This window comes from Labeo rohita, chromosome 24 (assembly GCF_022985175.1).
Source record: "Labeo rohita strain BAU-BD-2019 chromosome 24, IGBB_LRoh.1.0, whole genome shotgun sequence".
In the NCBI taxonomy this organism is placed as follows: Eukaryota; Metazoa; Chordata; class Actinopteri; order Cypriniformes; family Cyprinidae; genus Labeo; species Labeo rohita.
In genome coordinates this window covers 22440259-22451810 of record NC_066892.1, presented here as the reverse complement: position 1 = coordinate 22451810, position 11552 = coordinate 22440259, and the positions used below count along the sequence as shown (strand labels likewise).

The following is an 11552-nucleotide window of genomic DNA, read 5'->3' as shown; positions in this document are numbered from 1 at the left end:
TTTAACTGAGTTTATGATGATTTAAAATGTATGCTTGCTACTATGGGAGACCAATGCTTAATTAAAAAAAAAAAAAACACTGGGTCAAAATAAATTTAACCATATAAAACTGAGGTTGCTACAATTTGTACAGATGTTACTGATTGATAATGAACAAAAATTTACCTCTGCATCCTCAAGCTACTATCAAATGTGCATTTCTAAGAGACAAAAAAGTGATATTACTATTATTATAACTCATTAGAACATGCAGAAATAAATTTTTCTATTTAGATATTTATTTTGTTAAGGAAATTTAGTGGTCTGGCTTCTACAACTTCCACTTTGGAGCAAAAATCTTACTTTAAACTGGAAATAAATAAAGATTTGACATTTATCGTGATAATTATCGATATCGACTGATATGAAAAAAATTATCGTGATAATTTTTTTGCCCATATCGCCCAGCCCCAAGTAGTCATCATTTACAACATCTGAGCCGTGTTTTTTTCATGAATCTTTGCAATTGCCTTTCCTAATAATGTGCTAGTTAGCAAGTTTAGCGGCTAAATGCGGCTAAAGTAAACAGGCTCGTCACTCCACAGAGAGAAGCGAGGGGCGGGGCGAGCACAGCTCATTAACATTTAAAGCAGCATCGAACAGAATAGGTTCATTTTGCAGAAATTTTAACCAAAACATGTTACAGAGTTTTAATCAGACTCTAAAGAATCATATCAACTTGTGGAAAATTGGCATCCGATGACCCCTTTAAGAACTGCATTTAAAAGACATCAAGGGCAATAAATAAAAACTACATGGACCAGCAAGAAAAATTGTGTTGTTAAAAAGTTTGTGTGAGCTAGAAGAAAGATATGCACTGACAAAGTGCAAACCCCTCACACTGCTCTAACTATAGGTGAATTTGATCACTAGAAGCTTTGTCTGAAGGGAAACGTGCAGCTTAGACATTCTGCTAAATGTGTTTTTGCATTCCACAGAAAAATATAAAATATGTGTACTTAGAATATGGGCACAAAAGTGTGTAAAACAAATAGTTAAAAATTACAAAATTGTCTTTTTTGGTGTGAACTAACTCATAAAAGTTTATTTAGAGCCACAGTCATTTCTGTGCCTCTTTATAACAAATGTAATAGCAAAATAATGACTGCGTCAAACAGGTTCTCTGATAAACATTTTTTAAATCACCCTATAATCATTTTTTAAAATGAAGCATTTAAATATTTATAATGTATATTCAAGTATTTAAATAAAAATTCTGATTCCGTAACATCTCGAGGTTTATGATAAGTTTGTATGGTCAATAAGTCAGACAGCAGCTAGTCCTTTGTGTATCTGTGCTAATGCTGTGTTTTATAACTGGCAGTGTCTCTAAGGGAGAGGGGTGGCAACAACTGCACAATAATCATTTCCCTGAGGCTTTGAAAGTGTCGCACACTTGGCTCACAAACATGCACAAACCACATATGCACGCACACAAACACACACACATACACGCATGTGTGACGTTCTGCTCAACTAAATTAGGTCTAAAGCCAAGCCCTGTGCACAGTGTTTGTTTTCTTTCTGGTGCTATCTTATTCCAGGATTACTAATCAAACAGGCCCTGGGCGATCGCAGGGCCAAACATCTGAGGAAGTGCTTGGCAGCCTTTCAACTCTCCATGCTGGAGCCAATGGATAAGAGACGCCATTATTCATGAAAACACTCCAGACTGTCTGAATCAACTTCCCAGTTTGTTTTTAATGTAAAAACAGCCACCCTTTCACCAAACAAACGGTTAGCAAATATGGCAGCTGATAAGTTGATCCGCTTCTGAACGTCAGCCCTTTAAAAAGACAGAATCACTGAGTTCTTTTCACCTGTGCAGTTGCAGTTAACTCAAAAAAAACGGACTTGTCCTGAAGTCCTGACTTGTACGTCAACTGTTGCCATCATTTTACAGCACATGCAGGTGAAATGTATTCATTTAAAATGTCACTGCCTCCCATCAGGTCAACATTCATTTGGACATGATTTGTTAAAAAAAGAATTTTCTACTGAAACCATTTCCATCTTCAGTTTCCACCTTTGTCCAGTGCAAATCTTTGGCTCTAGTTTATGGTCCCTTTGATTCAAACAGGTCCCCAAGCTCCATACGTGCTGATTCAACTCTGCACGATCATCTGTCCCATCTCGGACTCCAAACCACACCTGAGCATCAGCTGATGTAAGATGTAGGAGAAGTCTATCAATTCAACTTTTGAGATCCTCCTACACATCCTGAGATAGCAGGCGCACCTTCCTCCCGCTGAGCACTCGTTTTTTGAGCTCTGCCAAGGAGGGAAGCTTCATTTTGTCTTTGTTTTTACTGTAAACATTAAGGAAGATGCCAAACACCACCAGAAGACCACCCCAGACGTACCTGAGAAAAAACCGATGCACGTCAATCTCAACAAAACTGAAATGTCATTAGTATAACCAACACTCAACATGAAATTAAAACTGACCCAAACAATTCCTGATGGATAAAATCAAGTTACGTTATTTGCATTTGGTAATACAACTCAATACATTATGAAAGAAAATCTGGTTCACTTACTGAAAAGTGAAAGGTTTTGAAAAGAACAGAAATGACAACACAATAGTCATGGCTTTCCTTCCCGTAGTCACTGAAGAGAAGGAGGAAAAAAAAAAAAAAAGTTATGACATTAATTTACTTTCTTTTTTTCACTAAATTTCATTGACCATCCCACAAAAATACATACTTATGAGAGGGCTTACCTGTGACAGCAACTAGTGCTCCAAACAGTTTTATCAGAGCCAGGACAAATGAAATACCAAAATATCCCGTCAGTGAAAATAAGAATGCATAACCGTATGTCGTCACTGGATGCTGAGTGAGTAAAACACAGTTTTAAGGATAGAATACATTTAGGTATTAAAATACAGTCATGTAAAACTTCTGGTTCCTGCTGAAATGGAAGTCTTGTGGTTGTCTAAACATTATGATTAGATTTGTATCACAGTTTTGTGGTTATACTTTCTATTTGGGTCAGTTAATATGAACCACCAGTAAATATGAAAATGCTGTTGCTGCTAGGGGTGTACCAATTATAAAATTTGAAAAGCAATTACAACCATGAGTTCAATAACTTATGACCATCCGTATTTATACATCAACACTAGGGATGCACAATATTAACAAAAATAAAACAAAACAAAACAGTAACTGACACTATATTGCATTATTAAAAAATGCTTTCCATTTGGAAAAAAAAAAAAATTGTTGTTAAATGACTGGGGGGATTTGGTAGGGGAGTGCATCTGTGCATCTTTTTAGTGCTGAATGATTTGGGAAAGAAAGAAAGAAAGAAAGAAAGAAACAAACAAACAAAAAAAAAAAAATCGGTCCACTTAAACAATATTCCACATTGCCCATATTCCCACTTTTCAGCCATTTAATATAACTATAAAATAACTAGTATTTATTTTTAAATGTAATGTAATTATTAATAAATATGGATAACTATGATACTACTGTAATAATACCACAGTACTGTAAAAAAAAAATAAAGAATTTCATAAAAAATGATAAACCATTTTATAATTGTGATTATTATTCAATAAAACAAAGTAAAAATGAGAAATATACTACTATTGTAATAATACTGTCTCTATACATATGGTAACACTTTAGAATAGGGAACGCTTATTCACTATTAACTATGACTTTTCCCTCAAATTCCTAATTTGCTGCTTATAAACAGTTAGTAAGGTTAGTCGTTAGTAACAGTTAGTTTTTCAGTTTAGGTTTTAGGTAAGATTAGGGATTTAGAATAAGGTCATGTAGAATAAGGCATTAATATGTGTTTGACTAGTACTAATAATATTACTAGAATATTAGCCATTTATCTAGTCATATATATATATATATATATATATATATAAAAATGCAACTTAGGGGTGGGCCGTGTGATAAAAAATAAAAAAAAACTCTGATAAATTTGATCTATTGTGTTTGTTCTATTATTTGTAATGTTCTTTCTTTTCTGTTTTTTGTTTTTTTTAATTGAAGTTTTCAAAAGATGAAGTGTACTGGTCACATATGGATATTTGACATGAAAGAAAACACGGTCCTAAAGAAGGTCTAAAATGGCCCTGGAAATCAATTCCAGCAGGCAAATATTGCCTCTGAATAGAAAAGTTATAGTCTGAGCTCAAAAGTTAGTGTGAACTAAAGATAAATTGTTAAACCAGTCACAACAGATTTTATTTATTACGATTTTATAAACAGTAGTCTTAAAGATACAGCATCAGGAACAGCCTGGTAAATTCTAAAGAGCCAAAGGAAGGATTTAATAAAAAAAAAAAAAAACCTGCATAAAACCCTTTTTTTTTTTTTTTTTGGTGCAAAAATTTAATTATAATACATAGACATATTTTTGAAAAATGAATGTGTACTCCAAATGAATGTGTACTTTACTGCAAAATAAATCTGGGTTAAAACCCACCTGAGAACAGAAGGAAACAGCAGGTCCAAGCCCTCCAACAGACAGAAGCCCCAACAAAATATACACAAAACCAATAGAATAGGAATATAAAACCTGCAACACATGGACAACAATAAACAATACTCCTGCCCAAAAAGAGACAAACAATCTTATGATGGTCTTAATTCTAAATGATCTGTACCATCTCTGAATTGGTTCCATTATGAAGTTTCATGGCTTTTTCCTGGACATTTCCTATAGCAGCATCCGCACAGAGGGCCAGAGATATGAGAATTACCCCTAGAACCAACCAACACAACCATTACATTTCAATTACATTCAGTTTTTAAAAAATAAAATAATATATAAAATAAAAAATAAAACTATAAATATTTTTTTTTTCAAATATGCTTATGCAGACAGTAGATTATTTTTAGCAAGACAGCTCACTAGATTTTGTAACAAAGCCTGTTTTTCATATTCAACAGACTGACGAAGAAGCAATCCTGTACCTGTTACATTGAAGTTTGGGGCAATCTTGCTGTCTGCTAGTGTAAACCAGATCAGACCGAGACTCATACACAGAGCAGCAGACACGTCCGCAACGTTGTAGCGTTTCCCTAAAAACAAACAACATCAACAAGGTCTATCAAGAAACTCTGACACAGATCAACTAAAAAACATCACAAAAGCTGCATAAACATGCATCTGATCTTCTGCTAAGCTGAGGGCCTTATTGTCTGGGTTCTTTGAGTTCTGGCTGCAGGTTTGACACTGGCTGCAGGTTGGCTTTACAAAGATCTTTGAACAAGTTCAACGGGAACTGATGTCAAAGAGAGAGAAGGAGTTTTTGTCTTTTTCTGCTGGACTCTTCAACTCATCACAAGCAAGCATGCCAGGAGAACGAGTTTGAGGTCGGACGTGAAAATGCAAAGGCCAGAAAAAAGAGACGAAGCAAGAAAGGCCGAATAGTGTTCTCAAACAGGTAGTAGCCGTGGGGATGGAGGTGATGCAGCAGGTTGCTGTGCATCACTTTGATTGCGTCTAGCTTTGATGGGTTGGCATCATGAGAGCATCCTCAACCAACGTCCCGCTGATCTTACGCACCCCTCAGGGGACGCAAGGTCCATGATGCCAGAGAAAAAAAAATAAAAATACATAAAAAGAGAGGGGAGAGCTGTTCCGCTGATTTCATTCTTTCTTGTTCAGGATATCAAAACTCCAATCCAATTGTTGCATAAGAAAAGTGAAGAGCTCCACAACAACACTGGCCAATGAAAGAAATGGAATAAGAACAAGGAACTTGTTCTCAGAAAAACACAAACCTGCAAAACTTTGGTGAACTGACTTAATTTTAGGGGATATTTTACCCACAAATTAGTTAACCTTATTGTGTTGATTCAATCCCATACTTTTCTTCCAAGAAACACAAAAGATGATATTTGGAAAAATATATACAATGCCGCTCAAAAGTTTTAGATCAATACGATTTTTAATGGTTTTTAAAGACATTTCTTATGCTCATCAGGACTGCATTTATTTGATCAAAAATACAGAAAATCTGTAATACTGTGAAATATTATTTCGATTTAAAATAACTGTTTTCTTTGTGAACAAATGTAATTTATTCCTGTGATACAAAGCTGAATTTTCAGCATCATTACTCTAGTCTTCAGTGTTCATTCTTAATATGCTGATTTATTATCAATGTTGAAAACAGTTGTGCTGCTTAATTATTATTTTGTTGGAACCTGTGATTTTTTTCCAGGATTCTTTAACAAATAAAAATTTAAAAAAAAAAAAAAAAAAAAAGAACAGCATTGGTTTAAAATGGAAATCTTTTGTAACAATATAAACTACCATCTAAAAGTTTGGGGTCAGTAATTTTTATTCTTTCTTTTTTTGAAAGAAATTAATACTTATATTCACCAAGGATGTGTTACATAGATAAAAAGTGATATCAAAGACTTATATTGTTAAAAAAGATTTAGATTTTGAATAAATGCTGTTCTTTTTAACCTTTTATCAATCAAAACTCCTAAAAAAAAAAGAATCACAGGTCCAATTTCACAATATTAAATTTTTTCTGTATTTTTGATCAAGCAAATGCAGCCTTGATGAACATATAAGAATTCTTTAAAAAAAAACATTAAAAATCGTACTAATCCCAAACTTTTGATCGACAATGTATGTAGCTCTTTACTTTACATAATGACCACAACTGTTAAACTCAAAAAGGACCAAAAAAAAAAAAAAGTAATAATAATAATAATAATAATAATAATAATAATAATAGTGTGCTATATTCGACAGTATATATTCTAAGAATGTTTTAATATATATTCTAAATTTGGTTACACTTTATTTTGATTGTCCCTTTTGCAAGTCTCATTATATATAACGCTGCACCTACATGTCTAGGGTTACAATAAGCTGACATGTACAGTACTTGCAAAGTTAGTTATAGTCAGTAGAATTTCTGCTGGAGGACCATCAAAATAAAAAGTTTGCAGATATTAAGCAGACAGTTGACTAATACTCTAAAGAGAGCTGGTTAACACATAGGTGCAGTGTTACTTGTAGGCAATAGAATGTTCAAAAGGGACCATCAAAATAAGGTTTACTTTAAATTTTAAGCTTGGATTGAAATTTAAGTCATTATTCACTCATAATTTCTTTCTGCTGCAGCTTTAAAATCTCCTGCTCAAAATTTCTCAGTAACAACTTCTGGCAACAGAAGACTTGTAATAATAATTCTATAGTCATATGGACTTTAATAATAATGTTTTTGTGGCTCTTGTTGGAGATTGATCACAATGCACACTATTAGTTGCCACAAAACATTCTCAGTTTTTGTTCCACAGAAGTAACACCACAATGCGTTTTTATGCAGTAAAGTATTAGTAGTAATACGTATAGTAAAAGTAGCTATATCGTGACATATTATTACTGTTTAACATAACTGTTTCGTTTTCTGTATTTTTAATTTTAGTATATTTTAAAATAGGAGTACAGTACATTTTTTCTTTGATGCCTTTCTTTGATTTCTTTAATCAATCTTTTCAGTCAATTGTTTAGAAATCATTCAAGAAACATTTATTATTAGCAATACTGAAAACAACTTAACATGCTGCTTAACATTTTTGTGGAAACCGTGGTGCACATATATATGCATTTTTATTATTATTATTATTATTATTATTATTTATTTTCTTCATGATTTTATGACAAATAGAGAGCTTAAAGGAACAACATTTATTTGGGGAATAAAAATATATATAATATAGCCAAACAAAAAATTATTCAGACACAAGATATAACTTTTCTTTTTTTTTTTTTGTACTAGTGGGTGCAGGACACTATAATTCATTTATGTAAGTGAGGATATCAAAATAAAATAAACTGACCTGAACTGATAAAATTATACCCAAAAATTCTTCATACAGTGGACTTCCAGTAAATTCAATAAAAAATTGGGACAAAAAAATTTGATTTGACACTTTGACCTGACCATGTTTTGTTGCATACCTTTCTATCAAAGTCATCGAGATGAATTTGTTCTAACACAGTTTAACTCTTGAGTTCTTGTCGTATTTTATTACCATTTTCCAATATATATATTACCATTATAGCAAACAAACTGTGATTATGTGAAAAATGTTGAAGGTGTCTGAATACATTTTGAATTGACTGTTATTCATTTGTTATTTTCAGGATGAATTTGTTCTGACACAATTTTACTCTGAGTTCTTTTTAACAAATGTACATTTATTTATTCTAACTTTTCAGTTTGCTTGAATGTGAAGAATAAAAGACTAACAGTCTAGCATATGATCTGATGTACCTTGTATGAAAACTCCTCCGATCATGACAGGAATGAGTTTGCAGCACTTAAATATGACTTGTGTGGGGTAGTTCAAGTATCCTAAAGAAGTGTTGGATAGGCCCATGGTCCCAACTGTTAAAAATGCGATGATCATATAGGTTTTGCATGGTATCCTGAAAAAAAACAAACAAAAAAAACAACACATTCAATTAAGTTACGTTTTCTTATTTTGTGAATACTAGTATGATGTGAATATAAAATAGAAGTTAGTATAACTTTAATGTTCTTTAGTTGCTAATAAATAATATTAATCCCCAGAAACGGAATATAAAATCCATTTAATAGCAGTATCAGTATCAGTGATACTGCAGCTGGTTGCAAAAAAACACCTTAAGGAAAGAAAACCCACAGCGACAGTAAATTATCTATTATAACCGAGGATTATTTTTCAATTGCTCAAAAATTACCTCCTCCTCTTATCCTGAGTAAGCTGCAACTCCACCAAACCAAACAAGGAGTAAAATCCAAACTGCACTAAAGTCAGATACCAGCCAAATGGCTTAAAGCCCTCGACTGAGAATATCAGCTCCTGGAAATACACAGACTCATAAGAGTTAGCAGTGCTGCATAGCACATGAGTTTAGCATCACCACAGACACGAATATAATGTCAACAATCACAAATCGAGCAATGGGTCAGACTGTCACCTGCAGGTAGCCATAGATGAGGTAAAAGAGGAAGACACCGGCCACACAAATGAAGAACTGTGTAGGTGTGTTGAAGCTACTCAGGTTGATGCCTAGCACTCTGAGCTCCTCCACTGATTTGATATGAGGTGACATGACCTCTGTGGATGAGGGCACAGATATGGAGATGTGCTTCCTCGAGCTGTAATTCCCAAGCCCAAATTTGCCACTCATGATGTCTGCAGGCTCCTGAAATTCAAAGCAATTCATCCACAATCAGAACGTATATATTTTAACTAAACTGTCTACTTTGATGAAGAAACAAACTCATCTACATCTTGGATGGCCTGAGGGTGAGTATATTTTCATTTCTTTATTAACTACTGCTTTAAAGCTGTGCTATAAATGTCTAGCGCTCATAAATAAACATGCTTTAAAAAGATCTTTTATTTCTGTTGCTGCTTATACAAACATTTCGATGAGGGAAAGATCCTCCTAATGCATCAGTTGTAGCATGACACAATGATCGTATCACATTTAATACACACGTCATACATGTATACATAAATTACAAAATTTATATATCATTGCACTAAAAGATAGTTAAAGAATACCATGGCATTACATATTTACATACATATTTAAAATGCCACACCATGGTACTGGTATTTGTTCATGTCTATGCATTCACAGTATATTATTACATTTTAAACTGAATTATGCGAAAAGATGACAGAATCTTACCCGACTGACCCAGAGAAGATCAGAGTGATAGACCAGTTTAATCAAAATCACATTGATCAGATAAGAATGATCAGTATCTGACAGCTGGAACTGTGTATCACAATCTTACATTTCACCCAGCTCACAGCCCAATAAAAGACGCGTCTCTAAACTGACACGCATGACAGGCGCAATCTGTGACTTTAACGTGCAGAATGAGCGTGAGATCGTGAGCGTGAGAACACAAAATCGCTCCCTCATATGGGATTTAGATGAGATAAAAGGTGTTAGCGGCTAAGCTAACAACTGCTGCGCTGCTCCACTTCCGGGATTAAAATCAGTTTTAAGCGCTCGCCTCAAGGTGATACAGACATCTTTACATCGATACAATCGAACGGAACACAAAGCAAACCCTTCGTCCATAAAGACGCATATCAAGGTACAAATTATACGATGATTCTAAAGGTTTTTGTATTGTTCTGTCTCCCGGCAGCAGCCAACATCTTCCGGTGAACTCTGACCCCATGACATACGTCACTGAACACACGTGTCAGTCTGAACAACACACTGACAGTTTTGAGGTTGAATTTTTTTGGTCGTCTTTAGTTGGTAATATATCTTGGGTTAAAGCGTGGAAATTGCCAAACAAGTTTTGTATCAATAACAAAATTAAGGAAGCGTCTTACAAAATACTTCATATAATTTATCCTGCTAAGCATGTTTTGGAAAGATTTAAACAATTGTTTCACATACCTGTGAATTTTGTGATCAAGAAAAATAAACTATTTTGCATCTTTTTTCTCTCTCTCTCCATTGCATTTACTCAAGATTATTTTGGAAGGACGTGGAATTCTATGTTAACAGAAAAATGGAATGTATGAAAGAAATGTGTGTGTGTATACATAAAACGAAAATTTGTAAAAAATTGTAAAGAACAATGTGGGCCTGATTTTATTATTGACATTAATTTTATTTGTATATCTCTTAGAACAAACTAAACTTAAAATTTATGTAATTTTCTTCCTTTCTTTTAATCTTTTAATTTATGTATATCTATGTTTATTTAATTATATATATCTATCTATATATCTATATCTATCTATCTATCTATCTATCTATCTGTATATATATATATATATATATTATTAAAATAAAATAATAATAAAATAATAAAATAATGCTTTTTATTATTAATTAGGAGTCAAAGAGGGGATTTATTTTTGCAGCAATTTTTTGGGGCATCATAAACACCTCACCATAAACACCTATAAACACATAGGCACACATATTTTGTGCTTTTCGGGTCAGTTGTGCTTATAACCCAGAAAAATGTTGCACACCTTATGAATGCAACTTGTGTGACCTGTTATAAATTCCAAATCAAAGCAAAGGTGCCTGGATAGTACCGTTTTTCTGGTGAATCTTTTTATCCTTGCATGATGTTTGGTTAATTATGCACATAATGTGATGCCAAAGTTGCCACACTAGTTTATAAATTTTAGATGAACATAAATGTGAAATTTATATGAATTTGAATATGAATTTTAAGGCAATATGATTCGCTAGACCATACATGAGACAATTGGTTTGGAGAATAAATGGATGGATAGATATTTGCTAGATGCTAAAGCTAAAATTCAACCACAAGCAGTATGTTACAAGGGGTTTTGTGTTATCTAGATACAATTTTATGACCTGGTAGTACATCAAAACGCTGTGCACTATCTTTCCACACACCCAGGGGGATGTAGCCTACTTTCCCATTACCAAAGAAGCACATATTTTTAATGCATAGTATATAAGCATGCAAATTGGGACATAAAACAAGAAAATCCACCTGGTCCTGCT

At 33.4% G+C, this 11552-nt stretch overlaps 1 protein-coding gene across 1 annotated transcript; it reads right to left on the bottom strand.

The window, feature by feature from the left end:
• Positions 1-1720: 1720 nt before the first annotated feature.
• Positions 1721-10220, bottom strand: slc35b3 (solute carrier family 35 member B3). Its single transcript, XM_051098812.1, has 10 exons — positions 9726-10220; positions 9003-9230; positions 8763-8884; positions 8314-8468; positions 4982-5089; positions 4672-4769; positions 4491-4583; positions 2761-2872; positions 2579-2648; positions 1721-2401 (listed from the first exon to the last, which is right to left on the bottom strand). Exons 2-10 carry the CDS (start codon positions 9213-9215, stop codon positions 2251-2253), a joined length of 1122 nt encoding a protein of 373 aa, XP_050954769.1. The 5' UTR covers positions 9216-9230; positions 9726-10220; the 3' UTR covers positions 1721-2250.
• Between the last annotated feature and the right edge of the window lie 1332 nt (positions 10221-11552).

Bases quoted from the DNA above. Each gene is read 5' to 3' on its own strand.
- slc35b3 (XM_051098812.1), bottom strand. From the start codon at position 9,215: ATGAGTGGCAAATTTGGGCTTGGGAATTACAGCTCGAGGAAGCACATC. The intron at 2,649-2,760 runs GTAAGCCCTCTC...CCTTCTCTTCAG, and splicing joins AGCACTAGTTGCTGTCACAG to TGACTACGGGAAGGAAAGCC. The intron at 2,402-2,578 runs GTAAGTGAACCA...GTTTTTTCTCAG, and splicing joins TCAAAACCTTTCACTTTTCA to GTACGTCTGGGGTGGTCTTC.